General features: G+C 42.5%; 1 protein-coding gene across 1 annotated transcript; it reads left to right on the forward strand.

Moving 5' to 3' along the window:
* Positions 1 to 70: 70 nt before the first annotated feature.
* SH2D1A (SH2 domain containing 1A) lies at positions 71 to 20,515 on the forward strand. Its single transcript, XM_030497213.1, has 5 exons — positions 71 to 1,220; positions 5,410 to 5,703; positions 17,399 to 17,462; positions 19,804 to 19,939; positions 20,296 to 20,515. The coding sequence occupies exons 2-5, from the start codon at positions 5,567 to 5,569 to the stop codon at positions 20,334 to 20,336; spliced, it is 378 nt and encodes a 125-aa protein (XP_030353073.1). The 5' UTR covers positions 71 to 1,220; positions 5,410 to 5,566; the 3' UTR covers positions 20,337 to 20,515.
* The last annotated feature ends 2,251 nt before the right edge of the window (positions 20,516 to 22,766 follow it).

Raw genomic sequence — 22,766 nt, forward strand, 5'->3', positions numbered from 1 at the left:
TTCATAAAGGTCCCCAACGCTTTGTATTCTCAGTCTTCCTCCAGAATCAACTCCAATCGATGGCACCAAACACCCAATTTCCAGGTGATGAGAAAGAGTTTATTTTCTCAAGTTCTGAGCATTGCGCAGAAATCCTCACAGTAGCTAATGTGCCACTTGAGGACTTAATATTCTGAGGTAAGGAGATTTTCCCTGGGCTATATGTTAATTTGAAGGGGGCAAAAGCTTGGATCTGCAGCCACATGCATAACTGCCCAAACATTTGAGTAGTTCTGTGCAGTTTTACGGGTTGGCCTTGTTCAAAGTGAATGAGATCTGGCTGATGTATGTATCCTGGAGTATAAAGCTGGAATCCGCACATGCATCCCAACTGTATTTATTATAACCATCTTCCTTTTTAGCCCCACTTTTTTCCCCCAAGCAACATACATAGAATATCATGACTAACATGGAGGCTGTAGAAATATGTGCAAATCTGTGAACTTTAAGCCAAAACTTTTTTGAATTCTCCCTCTGTATTGATGCTCAGAACCTTACAGTTAATTACACATTTACTAATTGTAGCCTGCTTTTTCCAACCTCTGTCATTTCAGCTCAAAAAGGAATCAGGATAATGGTGACTCTGCAGGTACTCTGTAGAAGAACCAATGTTTTACTGAATCTCAGCATTACTTTCTTATGTGAAGATCAAGTGCCTGTCTGCAGATACTATTCTATATAGTTGTTCTGAATGTCTTGTTAGATTAGGCTAAAAATGAAAGTGACACAAAATAACGAAAATCAAATTTAAAGTTAGCTGTGTTTTAATGTGGCATTTTGCCAGTTCAGTATTTTTTAAAAAACATTGCTATAGCTGCTGATTTTGAAGCTGCTTTTTCAGTACTCCTACAGGGATGGCATTTATGATAATACTGCTGTATCAGCAAAACTACCAATACAGGTATTTTACTTTTATCTTGCTTTATAGCCCTTTATACAAGGCCTTCCTATTACAGTTCTGCTGTAGCATTAATCTTATAAAGGTCCTGAAGGTCATTCTTATTTTCAGTTAAATAACAATATCCAAGAATTTTAATGATGCTCTTGCATTAGTGTTATAATGTTCAGAATTGTTATAAAATTCAACAATGTATGAAAATGTCATCACGAGGGATGAATGAAGCAGCTCATCTGAAAATGAAAATCAGCCCAAATCTTTGCAGGTGTTCAAAAAACTTCAGGTAATTTCATTTTGTCTCCCTTACCTCCACTTCTCAGGTACTTCTACAAGTTCCGGTGCCTGAAATATCATCATAATTGATTTTTTTAGACAAAGGAAGTGCTCAGAGCTAATTATCTAAACTTAAGTACAGCATTTGGTACAGTGCCATGTGGGAAATTGTTAGCTGAAATGGGAGATTAGTACAGAAATTGAAAAGTGAATAAGAAAGTAGTAGGAGGAGATGATCAGTGCTGAGGGAAGGTAGTAGACCTTCCCAAGCATCAGTCTTGGGCCTGATATTGTTTAACATTTCTTATTAATGATGATCCCATAAAAAATAAGCATGTGCTAATGGAATTTACTAGTGGCATAAGGGAGGGAGGTACTGTCACTGCAGAGACGAATAAAACTCTCATTTAGGAAGAACTGAGTGACCTTGAGGACCAAGATAGGGTAAATTGGATGAAATTCAGAAGGATTGGAGTGCAAGTTCATGCATCTAGGCCTTGTTAACCAGGTTTCTGTTATACCTGTGTGCTCACAGGTAAGAAAAGAATAAGGAGGGGAAAGACACAGAACATACAATGCAAGATATTTTCACCGGAGTCCTGAAACACTGGTAACGGTGTATGAGGCACATGTTAGAAATCAGCCAGGATAGTGCATGCTATTCACAAATGATTCACTTTATTTTTGGTAAGCTACCAAAAAAGATGATTAAAGTGACCATGGGAAGGGAGAGCTTTAAGTGTGAGAGGGGTTTGGCAAAATTAAGGTTGAGGGAGGCCACTATAAATACCACATGGGCATAAGCTCCAGGAAGAGAAAACATCTATTTAAACTAAAGGACAACATTGGCACAAGAACAAATGAGTATAAATTGGTCATGAATAAATTTAGGATGGGAATTGGAAGCTGTTTTCCAAACAACAGAATAGTGATGTTCTGCATTTGCTTTCCAGTGTTAACAGTGGAAACAACAACAACAAAAAATGCAAGCTACTTTTAGTATGGAGTATGAGTTTCTGAAAGGGATGTGTTCGGCTAAGATTGCAGGGAAGTAGACTTCATGACAAAAGAGGTCCATGCAGGCCAGTCTTTTTAAGCCTGTTTTTCATGACCACATATTTCAGAGCACTTTTAAATGCTTCCTTTCCTTCATGTATTTTTTAGATAAACTTTTTACAGTGTACTGCAGGGACTGCTACCTGGACTGATTTAGGGAAGGCAGGAAACTCTGGTGTCCCGAATATGCTGAATACTTTCCAAACAAAACAAGAGAAGTGTCCAGCATCCTACAGGGCAAGGCTTAAGATGCTTAAAGAAATCACCATTCTCAGTGGAAAACAATGCGAACTAAGTCCAAATGGGAGCAGCACCCCTTTGAGGCTTGGTTCTTTGTTGTTTCTCATACTTCTCTGAGCCTGCTGCTCTATTTTGTAGTTTGCCTTCTCAGCCCCACTGCAAGTAAGAAGCAGTAAGAAATAGGATGTCACACAACACTTCAGATGCATAAGATTAAACAGATAAAAACTGGAGCAGTTGGTTGAGTCTGACTGGGTGCCAGCACTGCAAAGGTGCAGTGAAGATGGCTTGGAGGAGAGGGGAGAAGGGAGGATTTCTCCAGCCCTGGTGGTGTGGTGCAGAGCTGTGCTAGCAGTGCCACAGTTTCTCTCTTCTCAGCTCAGGAAGCACCTCTGTCCTTTGGTTTGGTTTATCCCGCTAGGTGCCTCAATAGTTGCTTAGTGTCCCTTGTTCCAAAATGCAGTAGTGTATACTCAATGCATAGTCAATGTGGTCATAAAGGGATTTGTATGGAAGATTGGGCTTTGGGGTTCAGTAGCTGGAGTTTTATGGGTTCCTTACCCACAAAAGCAAAATTAGGTGTTTACAGCTCTTTTATAGTAACAGATACAGCTTCATCAAAGTGCTGGGCTGGACTGGTAATGTGGTGACACCCTTATTAAGAGAGCATCTCATAGTTAAAAGTTTTATGATTTTCTACCTATGCTTTAGGTAAAATCTGATGAATGGGGCAATGAGATCTGCAGAATTGCATGATTCTGGTTGTTTTTCCTTTCCAGCTAACTACACACATACTTTTTCTGAAATCAACTGTTAATATTGAGAATAGGTTAAGAAATGAGAAAAATGAAATCCCCAAACAGTACAGGTAGTTTGGAAAAGGAGAAGAGATAGGCTGCAGCTTTATGAGGGAACAGTGCTTTGCTTACACCTTGTCACCATGCACATTAATCACATTTGCAGTAGGCAGCAGCTCTACTTTTCGTACAAATACTTTAAAAACAGATTTAAAAAACCAAGCAGGATAGCTGAGTCCCCAGGTTCACATAAATGGGGTAATGAACACCTGCATAACAAGAGAGAAAAGCCATAAACACGGTGATGGAAGTTTTCAGTCCCCTTTCAGCTGAGGTTTTCTGCTGCTTTCTCAGGTGCCAGGCAGGGGGGCAGCTGCTTGCTGGGTTCTCCCTGCAGGGCAAAAGGTTCACAGTACCTCCAAAAGCTGCAGCTTTGCCCTCACTGACTTTGGTGCAGCGCCCCATGTGTGAGCTACTCTGTGGCTCACTGGTCAGAAATGCCCATCCTTCAAAAGGAAAAGATAAAGCTAACTGGAAAAAAAAGATTTTCAAGGAAAAACTATATTAAAGGTCAGAATTGAAAGACACGCACTGTGAAATGATCAAGAAAAAACATTTTGATTGATTGAAACTCAAACAGAGGAGCCCCTATTTTTGGTAGTTTTTAATTGAATTTTTGTTCCTGAAACTGAAGAAGGGGAAGTTCAGGTTAGATATAAGGCAGAAGTTCTTTACTGTGAGGGTGGTGAGGCACTGGAACAGGTTGCCCAGAGAAGTGGTAGATGACCCATCCTTAGCAGTGTTCAAGGCCAGGTTGGACAGAGCCTTGGGCGACATGGTCTAGCGTGTGGTGTCCCTGCTCATGACGGGGGGTTTGGAACTAGATGATCTTAAAGTCCTTTCCAACCCAAACCATTCTGTGATTCTATGAAATGTGTGTATCTACAGAGCTATTTTTTCACCCATCCTTAACTTCAACCAGGACACAGTATTCTGTGAACACCTGGGTGAGACAATTTCATTCTGCCCTGTCCTGCTAGCAAACTCATTTAAAATGAATCAATCATAAGCATGGCCTATACTTATGGCTGTATTTCAGTGAGTTATTACTCATACACCCAGGTGTGAGAACATGGCTCATTAGGGAGTGCAGTGGCCTTGAGTCAGGGATGAATTGCTCCCTGAGCTCACTGCAGCCCATGGGGGCTGGCCCTGGTAGCCATGGTTGCAAGGGCAGCACTGCCAGGAAAGATGCTCGGTTTTTTCCATGGGTGGAAATATCTACGAGGATATAAAAGCACATTATCAACTTGTTTGCAAACAGACCCATGTGCAAGCACGTGTGTATGGGAGCTTTCAAGTGACAAGCGTGCTGAGGAAATGCCTGTGGCCACAGCAGGTGAGAGAGATGGCTCTGTCAGACATGTCTCTGGATTTCGGCTGCCCGCTCGCACACCACACGAAGGCGGCAGCAGCACTGATGCTGTCAGGAAGGATGTGAGGGGCCTCCTTGCCTGCGCTGAGGCTGGTGCCTGCCTCCAAGCAGAAATAATGAGCACCTCTAACATTAACAGTGATTGAACACCACCAAAGCCTATGAAAATAGCCACTCATGAGATAAATCAGGTGGGGGCCAGGGTGTGTAGGCACTGGAGCAGCCGCCATGGAGCAGGGGCCATGCTCAGCACCTGAGGTGAGTGGCCTGGTGGGGCAGGTACAGCGAGGCCAGATTGCTTCCTCTAGTTTCTCACCCCTGGGGATTATAAAAATAAGAGGTTATTTTGCAGAGGGCTGTTGGGGTCCTGCTTTGCTATTCTTTGTCCCCCCCTTGGACTAACGCCAGAGGAGACAAGTGCTGGCAACATCTTCTGACGATGGTGCCATGGTCCTGGCCTCCCTGCCTGACTCTGGGCAGCCATCAGCCCCACAGCTGTCGTGTACTTCGTCATGTCACAGGGAGCCGCATGGGGTGGGCAGTGAAATGACACCTCTGTGTGCGAGCTGTGATGCCATCAGGACGTTACAGCTTGCAAAAAAGGAAAACAAAAAGAGGTAAAGGAAAAAACCCCACAAAACAGCTGTGCTCGTTCCTCACTCTTCCCTCAGTGTTGTCTTGCCTTGTGCAAAGACTTCAGAGGTGTGAACACATCCTGTTTACATCTGCCACCCAGACGGAGATGCTGAGGGGAGCACACGGCTGAGGAGCAGTAAGAGGCAGCGACGTGCACGGGGAGAGCCGCCCGCAGTGGGAGACAGCCGCAGCATGGATGCGCTGCCCATCTACCATGGGGGCATCTCCCGTGAGGCTGGGGAGAAGCTGCTGCTGGCAACGGGCACTGATGGCAGCTACCTGCTGCGGGACAGCGAGAGCATCCCAGGAGCCTACTGCCTCTGTGTGCTGTGAGTACCGGGGTGCTGCTCGGAGGAGCGGGGCAGCCAAGAATAGTGGAGCTGGGAGCAGGGTGCCGGGATGGGCTGGTCAGGGGATAGCTGATTTCCAACCTTCATGTCCACAGTATGGGGTGTTCCCACGTAACGGTGACAAAATATGTTGCAATATCACCATTTGCAGACGTGCGAGACTCTTGGCTCCTTCACCTTGACTTAAGGTGGAGGGATGCATAAGGGGTTGGGAGTCCTTTGCACAGCAAAGAGGAGCAGGTTTTGCCATGCAGAGCCTATGGTTCCTACAGGCATAAAAGAAAAGAGAAAGCAGGCCTGGAACACATAGGAAAGACGAGTGAGGGGCTATGGAGAAGAGCCAGGCAACTTTACTTTGTGGTGGGTAATCCTCTTGCTTTCTGCTCCCATCTTCTGCTTCTCTAACGCGCTCATGGGTGTGCTTAGCCACATCCCTGGCATCCCCTGTCATTGGGAAAGGTAGCGTGGATTGCTGTCATCCAGAATGTGCGTTTGCTTTGGGATGCTGTCAGTCAGGCTGTGTGTCCCAGGAGCTGTTGGCTTGAAGTAAGCTACCTGTAAAATACATGAAATCCTGATGGGTAACAAACTAAGTGGTAATGTTTCATCAAATAGGGTGAAAGGAGAAAAATCTGTTGGGATGGTCTGTCATAGGGTAGATAGGATTTCCTGAGAGAGCCGGGGGACTTTATAGTCATCGGAGCTAATTTTAATGAGGCAATTTAATTGCCCTACTTCTGGCAATAGCAGAAGTCTAGTAAGTCCTGAGAGATAATGCTGTCCGATGAAGTGCCATTGCGTCAAAAGAACAAAGATGTGTCTACCACAGCTAAACAGACACTTGTGCCTTACTTCAGTAGGAGAAGGTATACAAGAGAAAACCATTTTAGAGCCAGCATGAAATTAGCTAGCAGAGTGCACTTAGGTACCTGGCAAAAAAACAGAAAAGTCCTGAGTCAGGTTTTCCCCAGATGTCTTGAATATGTTTCCAACAACAATATGTAATTAAGCCCTGGGTGGTCATTATTATTCACCTATTATAGACCAGTAAATGAAAGCATGCAAGAAGGTTATAGGCAATCCAGAAATATACAACCTTCTTTTCAGGGAAGATCTTTGTGGCAGAAGATGTATTTTTTTCTTCATGAACTCAGGATAACCAAGGTAGGCGCTACTGCTAACAAATAGCTTAACAGCTAGCTGAAAAATGGGAAAGAAGAAGCAGCTTGAGCATCTTGAAAATGGACTAGTCATAGCAAGAGGTAGGGAGTGCTATGATTCCTGTGATGGGAATAGGCAATGAAAGCAGAATCTCTTTTAAATAACCATCAGAGGAAATGGTGATATATCTCCTTAACACTCAGAAGTCATCCAGTGCAGGTGAAACACTAAGGCATTAGAGAAAGGGTCAGGCAGAATGTTACAATGCTGAATAAAATAGAGAATCCTAAAATCACTCCACCAGTAGTCTAAATCAGGGTGTAGATATATAACGAGGTCTTTCATCTGCACACAATCAGTTGGGATTTTTTGCTATATTAGTGGTAATTTAGGTCTTTTGGAAGAAATGTTATGAACGAAATAAAATATATGAAATTTAAAAAGGAAGAACAGAAAGGATTGTTAACTATGAAGCTCTACAGTCTTTGGAAGAAAAGACAAGACACTCCAGTGATAAACATAAACCTACCTAATTGTTTCTGGAAATTACGGGCCATTCATGTCTTCATGTTATGTTGTGTTCAAACATATATATCTGACAAGCAAAGGTATAAAAGCAAAAAGTCTTATTGGTGAATGTTATGCAGACTTCTTATAGAACATGTATCCTCAATGCATTTTTTATAAGGGGAAGTTTCAAGAGCATCTTGGATAAATCCAGACAAAAAATTAAATGAAAAATGTTTTGATGAATATGATGTGATATAGACAGAAAGGTGGCTGAAAAATGCTAGGGCTAACCCTTGGTTCTAATGCTTCATAATATTTCAATTCAGAGCATTATGTAAGAAATAGGAGATAGGATAAAAAACATATCACACAATAACTGTGGAGACAGTTATCATAAAGATACCAGGAAATCGTCTCACACTGAAGATAGCAATGACAGTTGAAAGAAATGCGGGCCATAAACTAGAGAAGTGCTTTGACAGGCAAAAGTTTGCCAAAGCTGAGCACTTTAGTGGAGAGGTTGGGGGAGTGAGTAGGGAAGGCACGACAGATGTAGATATGTATTCAATGGAGGATGCTAAGCCTGGCTTTAGCAAAATAACGCAATGGACCCAACCTTCCAAATTCCATTCTGGACATCATGCACGGACATGAAGCAGGTGGCAAGCATGTATGTGCATGAGAGCTTTGGTAAAAACTGAAAGGAACATGCTGTTGCTGTATTCACTGCTAAAGGAAAAAAAGAAGAAAAGTAAAAGAGAAAGTATTTCTCCACTTTTTTTTATATTTCCTTCTAAGTAAATAATGGAAATTATTAGGAATAACAAAGTTATTCAGAAATTTAAATTTTGGTTCAGAATCCATGCTGAAAATCACTCTAGTAATACCTAGATATATCAAGATTAGGCAAAACATGTTTTTACTGAAGACGAAGCTGTTCGGTCATTAGTTATATTGCTATATGTATCAGGGCTAAACAAAATATTTTACATCTGACAATTTCTAACAGAAAGGGAACGACAATTCCTAACAGAATGACAATTTCTAACAGGAGGGAAACTGTTTCATACTGCAAGTGATGTTGCTATTTCTCTTAGAAAAGAAAAAGAGAAAAACAGTCCAGTTTTCCAAAATCAGAACATGTTCAGTCTGTCTTCTTTTCCTTCTCCCTGTGCTTCCCATGTGAAATAAAAGAAACCAGATCTAAAAACCCCCAGCTTTCCAGATCCAAGCCTTCTTAAGGATCTTTTTCTATCATGGGGAAAAGGGGAATTGTCAAAATCAAAAGGTACATTTCTGACGAAGAGAAAAGAAACATTTATCAAAAAAATCATTTAACAAATGTTTGGATATCAATACTGTCATCAGCTTGAGCTCACATAGGTGGCCAGTCTGCACTTCCAGCTCCAGGTACAGTAACTGGAAAATCCTGTGATTGCCACTGCATTGCTTAGGCTCAAACACCTCTGTTTTCCAAGCAACTGCACAAATTTGTAATGCCACCACTTCCACCACACCCTCCCTCCCTGGGCACCCCTAAAAACCCCCAACATTTTGGCAGTCTTTGAGCCTCCTAAGGCACGTAAGAAGGGCACCAGTGCTCACGATCAGGCTCATTCACCTTTTGCTTTCCCAATTAAAAAGCAGAGCCCTGACCTTTAAAAAGGAGATGAGTCAAAGACTTCATGAATCCCTTGTGACTGATTTTACAGGGCAAGCATAAAAGAGACAGGTAGTAGCATAAAACCTGACCTACAGAGATGGGTAACTGCAGCAGGCAGGACCCTCTCATTGGAGCATTTGGCTAGAAAGCTCTGCTTCTCTCTTCTTTGTTTCTCCTGAAGTGTTGTTTTGTCTTCTTTGAATCTTGCTTTCTGCTGTCCGAAGTCACGGTGTGCACATGGCATGTCTGCAAGCCTTCAAAGAAAGCCTGTTTTTTGGTGTGGCTGGGGCAAAGCACTAAGAACCCACTTTCATAAATATATAGTACCACAATTAAACTCTGCATAGAAGAGTAGAAAGGTTTTGGTTTGCAACCAAACACCAGCGTGTCCCCTGGGGCTCTTACAGAGGTGCTGCCTGCAGTTTTTGTCAAAGTTTTTTAATACCAAATTCTCCCAAGATCTTCATTGTATAAAGATTATTAAATTGATAATATGTACTTTAAGGATATTGTTCATCACGTTTTGAGTGTGTCAACAGAGAAGCATAATATGTTCCTGGAAATTCTTTAGGGTTGCATTGAGAAGCAAGACGACTTTTGCTGTTCCTGAGAACTGGGCCAGAAGAAAATGCATATGCTTTAAAAAATGCATATGTATTACCTGTAAACATGTTAGACAGTACATGCAGTACATCAGGGTTTTAGTATCAAAACCTGATTGTACCAGGGAGCTTTCTTTACTGCTCTGTTTCCCTCTCAGCTCAATAACCCATTTGGTGTTTTTAGCACCCTCAGAAGTCCTCTGTGCGTACCACTCCTAATGTCAGTGGCGGGCACAGGCCACAGTAATGGTAGCTAGTTTGAGAAGTAGCCTCTTAAACTGTGCCTGGAAAATGCATAAATAAAATGCCTGGGAGTGCCGAAAGCACCACTTTCCTTTACAGATGTATGAGCACACATGCAGAAACAAGCAGCTCATGCCTGAATTGGCAAAGATAAAGCATTTGTAATTTGGGTCTTAAAATTCATATGCTTGAAAATACTTGGTATGTTAGTAGTTGCTTCAGACCTTTAAGTAAGCTAAACATGACACACTTGTCAAACTGTATGTTTTGATTATTTGTTTGTAACCAGCCGTTCATGTACTGTGCTGCATTCAATTTGGAGAATAATCAAAAGCTGGAATAGAAATCTGTTTAGAGCTCTTGAAGCAGCAGCAATGGCAACAGGGATGGCTGCAGTCCTATCAGATTTTATGTGTGCTATTTTTTCTGTCACCGTAACCACAGTGCATTAGTTCAGGCAGTGTGCTGAACCTTTCTGATGCAGCAGATGTATCAGCTGTAGAGTCAAGGTGTGATGCAGGATCATGAGCTAGCTTCAGTTTAGCATTTCTTTTGTTTCCTATCTAATATTTTTGAAAGAAGTGGCAGAATAATTGTGTTTATTGTAACACTGCACATAATCATCAATTACAATGTAATTTGGAACAAAAGCTTCTCTCTGAGGAGGAAGCCCTCAGTTCAGGGTTGCCATTGTAAATATCACGCACTATGTTCAGCTTTGAAAAAAGTTTTCTGCAGCACAGTGGTAAATTCTACTGAGGTGAGTATTTCAGCTCCCTGCTAATCAGTGACCTATGTCTTTGTTGAGAATAACTTGGCTAATGGCCTTCAGATATTCCAGTGGCTTTTCTTGGAAAGATTTTAGAAAGGCAGACAGCCTGAATGATGGGTAACTGCTACATTGATGAATCTGTAAATGACAGAATGGGTACAATCATTAAATAGCAGAACCTATATTAACTCTACCCTCCTTTTGTAGGCTTGGGTTTTGAGGATTTAGTTGAAGCTGTGATTTTGGGTTCACGGATTTTTATAATTAGATTGCGCCTACCTGCTTTGAGAGAAACAGGAAACGTTTTGTAGAAATACTTAAAAGAAACATTTACATGGCTATTGATAGTGTTTTATCTATTGCAGTTCTTGTGAGTTTTGCCTAAAGTGATGAAAGAGATTTCACCAGATAACCTTATTTCATGAGTTTTTGCCTTTGTGAGATACTATTTTAGAGGACATAGTAATTCATGAAGCTTAGTTACTAGCCCGCCATAAAGTAATTTCCTTCTATTTAACATCTTAGATTTGAATAAATTCTCATTTTATTTCCAAATTTGAAATTCCTCTTTGAGGAACTGCTTTTGGCTGGCATCGCTTTGTACCAGACCAACACAAACCCTGCTCAGAAAGGCTACTCACTTGCTCTTTAGGTAAATCAGTGGCATTTCTACTGATGGTTTGGAGTGTTCAAGTAGTGACAATCTTCCACAGAAATCTGTGCATAAATTCAGAGACATTTCACAAGCTTTGACTTGCTCTTTCAAGCTTCTGATAATTTCAGAAGAGAAAACAAAGATAGTGCATTTGTGTTGTAATGCCACAGCATTACGGCAAGCTAATGTTAGTTACTGATTCAGTTTCACGGGTAAATTTTTGCCACAAGTGTTGGTAGGGGAATCAGTGGCAGAAGTGTAAGCTCAAGTGGGCGTGTATAAAGCACTGCTGTGAGTTAAGCTACAGTAACTCTGTTGGGCTTTTAAGATGTTGTAAACACTGATTTAAACTATTTTATTCACTCTTGCTGACATAGAGCTTGTAGCTTGCACATCATCTCCATGTGAATGCTATTTCTTCAGCATGGGTTAGCTGATGGGTGGTAATTGCTAAGTTGCTGTACCTTGATTGTATGTCTGAGACCTAAATAAAGCAGGAACCAGGCTGCTTGTCAACCAGAAAATGCAAATTCCATGACAGAGTGAGGAGCTGTAAGCTTAAATAGGATTTTCTCCTACATTAAATAACAGGACTTTTTGGCCTTTCTGTGATTAACAAACCAAGCAGAAAGATAACAATTAAAAAGGAGAAAAGCAAGGAAAAGAAAGAAGTTGAAGTGAATGGTTGGATTGACTGTTTCATCATGTTGGCAGCTGTCACTTCTGTTGCATGGGGGAGGCCATGCAGCTCAGGGGTACTCTGCGCAGCGGAGACCTTGATGAACATACATGTGGGATGTGCAGGCTCCAAGGCACTGCTGTGGATTCCCCTGACCTTATGAGTTTTGGCTGTGTAGTAGCCATCTCCCACCTCTGTAGCCTCTGTGGCGTTCATGCCAGGGTTGCCCACTGGGATGCTACCTAACGTTGGTTCTTCAGACCAGGAATTCAGGAGCTGATCTGCAACCTACATCAAACACCTTTGGATAAGACAGAAACAGCAGCAACCTAACCTCTCATTATATGTGCTGTGTGACATTGACCCCTACTCTGAAAGTATCTCAGGACCTCTCCTATAGTACTCACCTCCATTGCATCAAGTGGTTTCTAAGCATTACCTCAATTTGTGAGCTGAAGAGTTTAACTCCATTTCACACCAGAGAAACTGTGGTACAGGAGGCTCACATCTGCAGTATCTCTAGACTTCCCAATGTGAGGGAAATGGGTATGGATTTTGAGACTACCCAGTGTTATTCTGTACAACCTGCTGGCTTTGCTTGTATTGCTTTGCATTGCATGGCTGTTTCCTTGTTTCATACATCTTCTGTTTCCAAACCACCCATCTTCTATTCCTGGATTTTTCACCCCTCCAGCATTTTGTGCTGCTCTCAGTTCAAGCCCCTTCATGCTTCACCTTTGTATATCCCTTTCCTTACTCATGTAGTCTTACTCTCTTCCAGGGTTCAATTTTCACTGCTGTTTCCTTGCCCAGCTTGCATAGACACAGGTCCCCTTTTTTTTCTTTCCACATCCACCCCACCCAGTCCCAATCTTCCTTTCCAAGATGCCAAATATAAATGCATTGGAAAAACATTGTTTTGCCCAACATATCCTGTTTTCTGGCACTTCTGCATTCTCCATCCCTAAATAAGTTTGAGGCAAACACCTAAGAAAGAAAATTTCAGCCTGAAAGACTGAGATGTGGCAAAGTTTTAAGAGACTGGGAGTGGGCAGAATATAATGCTCAGGACCACTTTTTGTAGGCCACACCATTGTCTGGTTCTTAAGCAATATTGTAAAGTGAAATTCCAAGATAAGGTCAGGATGCAAACATACCAGGTAAGAAAAGCTGTGCAAAGACATCAGAAGAGAAAGCTATGTAAAGAGGAAGAAATTGGTGTAATTTATTGCTGACATGGCTTTCTCCTGTCTCTCTGTCTTTCTCCCTTTATATTTATTCCATTTTGAACCCAGGAATGAATACAAATTAGTTTAATAAAATTTCCCAACTGAGATACAAAACATTTGGAAATTATCTTAAAATATACTGTGCAGCTGAAATGTCATGGTTAATTTTAATATGCAGCATGCTGCTAATATCCTCTGGCTATTCCAATGGTGCAGAAGATTGTAATTATTCACCTGTTAAAGCAAATGGAGCTTTAACAAGTCTGATCACAGCTGAAAAGGAGGAGTGGAGAGGACAGGTAGACAGATGCTGTCTCAGTATGTCATCTGTGAATGATGCCTTTGTAGCTCTTTGGGAGGAATTATATAGCTATAAAGAAAAAAGCCTGTGTTACAAAGTGGACTGTTCCCTGTAATAGCAACTTTTTCTAGATTCCCCTTTGACAAAGTTTTCCCAGCATTGCAACAGAAACAGTGCTAGTGCAGTTCCCAGCTGGTGTAACACATCTTTTGTTACGGAGATGAAAAAGTAAGTGGGATGACATAAAAATGTCATCAGTAGTGACCAAAGTGTAAGTGCTATCCAATATTTTCCTTACAGCAATGGCTGTTTTCTGCTTCCTCTCATCACCATTTTGGCATTTTTTGCCTTTGATCAAAAATTTATAGGGCCTCATTCATCAAGCTGTTAATTCACGATTGCTCCTGTCCCTTGAGTTTCACTGGCATCAAAGAGGAGCTCTGCAATGAGTGAGGCTTGTGGCTGTCCTTGGCCTGATGAAGGGATGGGGGAGCCCTCCACCAGGTCTTTGCCTGGGTGTCAAGAGGTAGTCCTTCTACAAGATATGCTGGTATGCCAGTGTCACTGTAAGAGTGCTGTCTGAAATCCTTCTCTCAGTGACATGTGTCCATCTCCTGTTGATTTTGTCCATCAGAGAGAGGAGTTCAGGTCACTGAGAGATGGACTTGTCCTGCATCTCAACAGGTAATGGCTTCAAAGCATAAGCTGTGTGAGATGCTCCGAGGGACTAGCAGGATGCCTAGGCCACAGAGTGTTTGTGTTTTGGCTTTAGCTATATGGTCACACCACATATAGGAGCATTGTGTCACACTGGGAGCCTTTTTTTTGCCCTGAATTGAGTAAAATGTAGAAACCTGAGCTGTCCCCCCACAGTGGCTGAGGAATTTCTCATCTTCTGAGACCTAAAGCCCAGTAAATGAACTTTTCCACCTGCTTTTGCCTGGTGATACATGTTTTGCTCTATGGGAGGAAATGTTCTATACAATCTCAATTTTAATTTTTGTACTTAATTTTTGTTTTAAGAAAAAAACCTTGATCTTCCTTCAGTCCACACTGATCTCATGTTGAGTAGTTTAAATCATAAAATCATAAAAACCTTTCTCACGGGAGAACGTGGCTCATCAAAATCCTGTCACTTGCACTTGGAAGGTAAAAAGCACTTTGAAGTGGTAATGAAATAAGTTCCTGCTGCTTAACAGAAAGTTTTGATAAGATCATATTCACTGGGTGAGTACTTATCAGAAGAGCTGTAATTCATTTAGTGGAAACAAGGATCCCAGTGGAAAGTATTTAGATGGGAAGATCTAGCTGTTCAGCTTCTTAGCAAAATGCATCCTCCTCCCTTTGTGTATGTCCTTTGAAGCAGGTGTGGTGGTCCTGGGCCATCTCCCATCTACATGGTGACTGTGTTTACTGATGTCTTCAGAGCCAACAACTGAAGATAATGTGTTTTTCAGCATAAGTGCAGTGAACTCCTTCAGGCCTTTGAGTCTTTCCTCCTCTAGAAAAAATCTGTACGTTTGCCAGGTGAGTGGCAAGCTCTCACTTGTCCCTCACAAGGCAGGAGATAGGTGTCTATCTTATACTTCACCCTGCTTTGGCCCTCAGTATTACTCTATCTATCTGACCTCTATTTTTCAATTCCTCTAGCTTAGTAAACCCTTCTGGCAAAGTGCTGAAAGCCATCAGGCATTTCAGAGCCAGGGCAGCACCCCAGTCCCTCAACCACTTCAAGCCATGCAATCTCTTAGGTAGACAACATGATGAAAGAAACAACAGATGGTAGTAGCTTTCCAGACAAGTGAGCCATTTGTGGAAAAATCAGATTTTAAAGAGACTGAAGCAGTTGGAATGCTTTGGGACAACCAAGAACAAGCATGGCTAAAATGCACAGTGTGCATTTGAAAACAGGAGGCAAGAGAGTGAGTTTTAGATTTTTACAGAGTGATTCTATCGGGTTTGAGGCTTGAAAAAAAATCACTATGGGGATGGTCAAATACCCACCTCAAAGAGAGGGGACACTATGGGCTGTAAAATGTTACTTTCAGTAACCATATATTGGCTGGCATGCTACATATGTAGGTGCAGGAAAGCCCCTTGTGATTTCTGAAAAGATTAATGTGAACATCAGCTACTTGTGAAAAGCTGACAATATAGGCACAGCTCTTGGAGGTTTTAAGAAAGGATGTGATGGTGTGAGATTGTCTAAGGGCGCTAATGGGAGATGCTGGATTCCCTGAACATGAACATATCTAGTAGCTTAGAGCGATGTGCTTTTAAGCAACTGGGCTTGAGCTGTGGCGTCAAACAGTCAGTGGCTGTTGTGCCATGGTATAGACAGGAGAACAGCATTGTCCTTCTGTGTCCTTCCCCACTCCTGCAGCCACAGCAGGTTGTTCACACCTTGTTCCACGGGTCCTGACAACCTGCAGCAGTTGAGTTGCTGAGGGAAGAAGTGGGGTAGCAGCGGCTGTTTTCCTCCATAGGTTTCCATGCAGTGAGCATGGCTGGCCACTTTTCATGTCTGTCTGGTGCTGGGTGGAAAGTCATGTCTCTGGGGACAACACTCCCTTGGTTAACATGAAGAGGTGGAGGAAGTTGTGGGATTAGGGGTCAGAGTCAGGCGTATTTCCATACACGAGGAGGAGGGCAGTGCCTCAGAGAGTTCATCCTTGCAGCAGCTCTGACAGGAGGGAACGACTCTGTGTCTTCCGCCTCTGTATTTAATCACAGTGGGAGTCGAGTGTTGGGGGAGAGCTCACAAATCACACCAGGCAGTTTTGTTGTGGGGTTGTAGCAGTATGACAACTGTTAACAACTTCCTGCTTGGGAAAATTATATCAGACATTGCTTTGCAAAGGTTGCTGTAATGACTTTTCAACAAGAATTTATCCAGGAACCATGGCAGGGAGCGTAAGTAATTGCGATCATACGCTACCTGTGTCATTGATGGTTTCTGTTATTCTGTAGTAACTACTATAATACTGTGCATAATTGGAAAGAAATACAGTATTTTTTCTGCTTTCTTAAGAACAAGAATTGATACTGAAATACAGAATGGTCCCTAAAATCCTGCTGTGTATTTATGTAAATCTACGTAATATGAAATACAAGCTTTCTTATCTGATACCATCTAAACTAATGTTGTACCCGTGGAACTAGTATTGATTGTCTCTGCTTTTGAGGTGCATTTTTGGATATCAGTATAATAATCTACCACATAAATCATTCACTGTGTTGGGTTCATAAGAGAAGCCAGACTGAGTCTGGACACAAGTATGTCTTGTGTTATTCTTGAAAGACTCAGATTTAGAAAAAAGGAAGATTCCACACTCCTATAAGTCTCCTTTATCAGTTTTTGAGGATTAGAAATGTACGGGCAAGGCAAAGAGGAATTTTCCTCGCTTGTGTGGGTCTAGCTTTCCAAATAAATTACACTCATACTATTGCTTCTGGGAACATCTGCATTTAAATGAATCACAATACAGTAATACTATCTTCCAATAATACACCTTCTCTTTTTTCCAGGGAAAGTATGTCTGGTGTGTCAGTAAAAGGAGGTCAGTGAAAAATAAAAGAAAATGCTGAGGCAGGAATGAACGCAGCATCACTTAACTTGGTATAACTGGATATTGCTTAACTAGATCTGAGTCAGACCAATTCCTCTCATCCAAAAAGAAGCCAGTAGCTCTGACCTGCATCTCAGGTGTTTTTGTCTACCTAGAGCCTTTATGGGTGAATTTATTTTTAAGGAACAGTTAGCAGATGAACTGGCTCCCACATAACAGAGTGTGCCTCTTGTGAACCCTGACAGTAGAAATGAGTAATAAATACCTGTTGATATTTTTTTTTCCCACAGGCATCAGGGTTATGTTTATACCTACAGACTGTCCAAGACAGAAACTGGGTCCTGGTGTGCTGAGGTGTGTACTTCTCCTTTCTCTTCTGAAAATTTCTACATCCTGTTTGGTGTTCCTATTGATTTAATGAAATATATTAAAATTATTCATGTTTCTGCATAGTCTGATTTTCATCGAAGGTAATCGATCTTGAGTGTGCCCATCAGTAAGATGTCTTGGTGCCATGTCTGACAGTCTTGAAATCATAAATTAATTCCCTGTTACATTTCAGCTGTTGCATAATGCAATAGTGCATTATTTTGCATCATTTTAAGTGGCAAAAATATTGTGTTTTTATAATTTGACAAGCACAATCTGGTCCCTATGATCCCATATATCATTAATATCAGAATATTTGAGGAAATTATTTTCAATATCTATGGTGTTTTAAAGAAGTTAATTTCCCTCCAGATTAATTCATCGTTGGTGCAAAACATATATAGGGTAGGCTAAACTTGATACAAAATGTATTTTCACCCATCTGATAAGAAACTGGTAATTCAAGCATAGAGTTAACACCATTTGCAATACAGACAACTATTTGGGTTGATGGAATCAGAATGCTAACCTGTGTTTCTTTTATGAAGGTCTTGTTCTTTGGATGTACTCTGTGTATTAATTCATATTTAGCTTTCTGTTTGCACATTAATGAACACTGATTACGAACATTAAATAACTTCTAGACAGGCCTAATTCCTTGGCCATTATTACAATAGAAGTGGTCTGGAAGACAAAACTAATTCCTGGGGTTACTCAGAAGCAGACTGGGAAGTAAAAGTGACTCATATGAGTGAGGAGCAAATAACTATCTGTGCCACTCTTGGGAATGGTACCCAGGAAGAATTTGCGCATTCATTCCTCTAAGGCATCGGGAGCACGCTGTAGGTTTGCACTGCCCAAGCAGGAGGGTTTTTGGGGCAGGCTGGGGGTGGTAGTGCACCCGGTGTGCCAGGGCGAGCGCTGGTGTCTCAGGAAGGATGCTGGTACCCTCAGGGACCTGTGGAGGATAATAACTCCCTGAGCAAGGATGCAGCCTGCTTTGACCCTGGATAATGTCAGAATCTGCAGTTTGGTGTTATGTAGGCCTGCTACAACTCCTTCCCCAGGACCTCCACTGGTTTCCTATGTCTGGGTCTTGAGTTTTCCGTCACTGTATTTTAGGCAAACTTTGTGTTTTACAGCGTAGGTGTCCTGAAAGATCAGGACTCCCAGTACCTCCTCTCAATACATCCTCTGCAAGGAAAGGTGCTACCTATAGACCGTGATACCAACCCTTCCATTAAGCAAACAGGAATATTTAAGTAAATGTTGCTAAGAACATGCTGGCCTCAGCTGTTAGAAACAGCAGCCTAAATCCAACTTATCCCCATGAAATGTGCCTCCAGGGCCAAATCAGGCACCAGCTGCAGCTGGTGCTTTCCTGTCTCTGCTTCCTTCCCTGCGGCTGGTTAGACTCTGACAAGCTCAGGTCGCACCCATCTTTCAAGGAGGAAACAGGGAAATTAAAACAGCACTGGTAAAATCCCAGCCAGATGGTGCCAGGGAGGCAGGATTTAGCCCACAATAGCTGATGAGAGCAAGGTCCCTCAGCTGGGACTATGCCAGCAGGACCTATGCTTGTCCTCCCATGATTTTGGTGGGGAGGACTTATCATGAGAATGCCCTGAAAGATTTAGCAGAAACATTGGATTTTTTATTAAAAGCAGGCACAGTTTCATTTCACAGTGTTTAAAAAGATGCTAACATAGAAAGATAGAAAAACTTCCACTTTTAATAAATAGGTAACATTTTGCTGCGGCCGTTGCAAAGAGGTAGACAGAATACTCAATGAACACGTAAACCAGTACTGAATACTCAGAGAAAGGCTTGCAAAAAGACTCTGTCCGTGCCTGAATTGAGTGCTGTAAGGACTCCCGCTACCCAGTAAGTGCCAGGTAGCTCTCTAGATTGTCTTATTTATTTCCAGGCTGGAAGTATCTTACTGATAAACCCCAGGCTGGAGGTTAAATCACTGGCTGCAATAAATCAGGGTCAGAAATAGCAAAAGAACATTTGGGAATTCGCCTAATAAGCATGGCAGGCTCTGGGTTTCTCTTGCAGCGATTAAGAAATTGTCCCTTTTCCAACCTTATATCACCACACAGCTGGAAACCGCTCTTAGTGCAGGGAGCGGAAGGAGGAGGGCAGTACGGCTCATTGACTCAGTTTAGGTTGGCACATCAGGGGGTCCAAGAGAAGGGCTGGCTCCTTCCCTGTGGGGTGTGTGTGCATTTCTGGGGACAAGGCTTCTGTGCCAGTGCCTGGAGCCTGGTACAGAGCTCGGCACTCAGCATCTCCTCTCACCTCTCACCCTTTGACTTCGCAGACAGCGCCCGGCGTCCACCGGAGGCACTTTCGGAAAGTGCACAACCTCATTTCGGCCTTCCAGAAACCTGACCAAGGCATCATAACGCCTCTGCAGCACCCTGTCGTCAACCACGCGAAAGCCAAATACCCGCCTGGTACTCAGGGGACAGAGGGAGGCTTGGCTGTGGCTGAGCAGAGCCCTTCATGGTGGTGGGGATGGAGGTCTTAGACTTTTCATCTTTGACCTGAACTAGCTAGCACGGTGGCATTGCCAGAAATATGTCATAACTTTGCTACTACATGATTGAAGTGCTGGCACTCAGGTGCTCATTGGGGATTGGGCCTGTCAATGTGATGAGAAAAGGGATTTTGAATATGTATTCCTGAGTGCTATACTGGCAGTAGCTACCTTCCCTCCCCAGCACCCTCCTTCTTGTAGGTATGAACCTTCTGATCTGTCCATTTTTATTCAGTATTCCTCCTTTAATATCTCTGTGGTTATTTTTCTTAGGGATAAATGAAGGCCATGACTTCCACCTGCAGCCATCATGAAGATGTTTCCTCAAGTGTGACATAACCATATCTTCCAGTATCTCCTGTCATCCATGCTCTAGAACAGAATGATTCATATGATAGTTAAAACAACTCCATGAGTTTTCTTGTAACATTTGCAGAAATGTGTATGTCGTAGAATTTTTAACTCAAAATTTAGAAGTTTAAAGTTCCCGAATGTTTTGACTTTAGGGGATTTTATTTTCTTCTCCCCCCCCCCAACAGAAGATAAAAAATATGTACTAAATAGTGTAATATCTTCTTTTTTCTCTTTGTGCTTTCAAGTACAAAATACTTTTCACTTCAGTATTAGGTCCTGATTAATAATTAGTTACTAATTTTACATTACTTCACTTTGGACTCTGCTTTGCTTTGTTCTAGTCATTTATGCAGAACTGAGCAAGTCTCCTCCTATAGCCTTAGCGAAATTGCTTACATTAAAGCCTTGGGTGGGCTGTGTGTCTGTCAGTCGTACAGTTCATAAAGATATTCCACAAGTGACCCCATGAGGATCCCTGCTAACTGATTTCCCATCGCACCAGGTGCTCTGCCCTGTAATGCATCAGAACTGGCCACCACTGCCTGGATGTACAAAGTTTGTGGTCTGCACAAATAATCAAAAGCTTCAGCAATGCACTGAGTAACTGAGAACAACCAGTAATGTGGAGAACATTGGTTTTGCTTTTAGATGTTTTCTGTACTTGAAACAAACCACCCCTGCATAGAATTTAAAAAAATAAACCTCTCCTTTCTGCTTTTCCTTACCTATCCATGTGTGTTTCTGTGCTGCTGCTGGAGGAGAGGTTTGGATCTACAGGACTTGTCAGCCATGCAGGGTTAGTAAGTGGTTACTGGGGAATTTGGAGTATGTGCCTTTTACTCTTGGGGTTTACCAAGCATGATGGCACCGTCCTGTTTGAACTGGCAGACAGTAGGAAAACACTTTTGAACAGACTGGATGTCCTACAGCCTTCTTGTTTCAGGAGACAGTACTGTGTCTGCACTGCGGCAAAAGGGCGGTAGACATGGCTCGGTGGCACAGAGGCAGCTGATGGGACTGGTGGTGATTCCTGAGGCAGCAGCTGCCTCTCTCTGATAGTATTTGTATCTCCATATAAGATACTTCCATGCGGATGCCACCTTCACCAGTGTGTTAAAAAACCTAATTGCTGGTATCCTGGATCCTGCCTTGTTTTCACCTCACTAAAGGCAAGCTGGATGTGAAGAGTGACAGAGCTTAATGGGCTGCAAGTGCGAGATTCAGCGAGGTTAGGCTGCTCCAAGCAGCATTTGCTAAGGCTGAAAGGTTTACCTTTTATTTCCTTCCCTGTAAGTGGCTCTGTGTGCATGTAAGAGAGAGACAGTGCAAGCAATAAAACATTTTCTGTGAAGCACAGCAAGTTCCTTGTAAACCAGCAGTGGAAATAAATGCAGTAAATAAACAGTCCCATTGTAACAGGGACTGGCAGGCAATACTGTTGCAAAGTTGAGACAATTTCAGCTCATTGCTCAGTTTCTGTCTGAATGAAGGCCAAAAATCATTTATGGTGAAATGTTCCGTCCGCGACCCCCCCCCCCGACTGGTCACACGCTGTATGTGCATGTGGTGCTCTCTGTCCCTGTGTTATATATGCTAGTTGATTGAAACAAGGGTCTTACCTTCATACAGTGGCAGATCTGCGGTGACTGGTCCCTGTGTGTTCCTCTCCAGCTTTGTGCTCCTGCAAAGCATCCTTCCCTAAAGCCAGCTGACATGTTGGGTGATGGCAGAGTGTGTGTGTGCCCCGGGGCTACCCAGGAGAGCCCTTTTGCTTGCTAAGTGCTAGGTCTAGACTCCTGGTTTACCTGGCCTCTTCTGGGAGCAAGAAAGAATGTGCTTGGAAATGGTCCCAGGCAGGTGATTTCACTGTGGTGGGGATAAATGTAGTGGGAAGCACTTTGCCGAAGGGCTGTTTCCTTGCTCATCCGCTCTGCAGTGCAGTGAGCTGAAGATAACTGCTTTGCCTATGGGTGACGCCAGAAGTGCATTGTTCTTCTAAAAGATACATAAAACAGGCTGAAAGATGCCATTTTTGCTTAAAGCTAAGGATGTTGTTTCAGTTTCTCATGTAAATTATTAAGACAGAGGCTTGTTTGTGTTGTTTCTTTTGGGTACCCAAGGGTCTGGAATTGCTGTAGATTTCACCTTAAACAAGGTAAATTCCACCTTGAACGAGGTGGAAAGAGAAAGAAAGGCTCACGGTACCTGTAGGACAAGGAGCTGATGCTTGGTTATAGGAAGAGTAATATGGAAATGATACAGATTTCATGCATTGACTTAGGTGTGAAGAGCTACAGATCCTTTTAGGTGTGAAGAGCTACAGCAGCTTCATTCTGTGGGCGTCACTTCCCAGGTAATGTCTGTCACCTGTTTCTTCCTTCCCTCCACCC

The sequence above is a fragment of the Strigops habroptila genome, chromosome 9 (genome assembly GCF_004027225.2).
Source record: "Strigops habroptila isolate Jane chromosome 9, bStrHab1.2.pri, whole genome shotgun sequence".
Taxonomy (NCBI): Eukaryota; Metazoa; Chordata; class Aves; order Psittaciformes; family Psittacidae; genus Strigops; species Strigops habroptila.

Excerpts from the sequence above, each read along its gene's own strand:
- SH2D1A (XM_030497213.1), top strand. The coding sequence starts at position 5,567 with ATGGATGCGCTGCCCATCTACCATGGGGGCATCTCCCGTGAGGCTGGG. Across the intron at positions 5,704-17,398 it reads GCCTACTGCCTCTGTGTGCT|GCATCAGGGTTATGTTTATA; the intron begins GTGAGTACCGGG and ends TTTTTCCCACAG. Across the intron at positions 19,940-20,295 it reads GAAAGCCAAATACCCGCCTG|GGATAAATGAAGGCCATGAC; the intron begins GTACTCAGGGGA and ends TATTTTTCTTAG.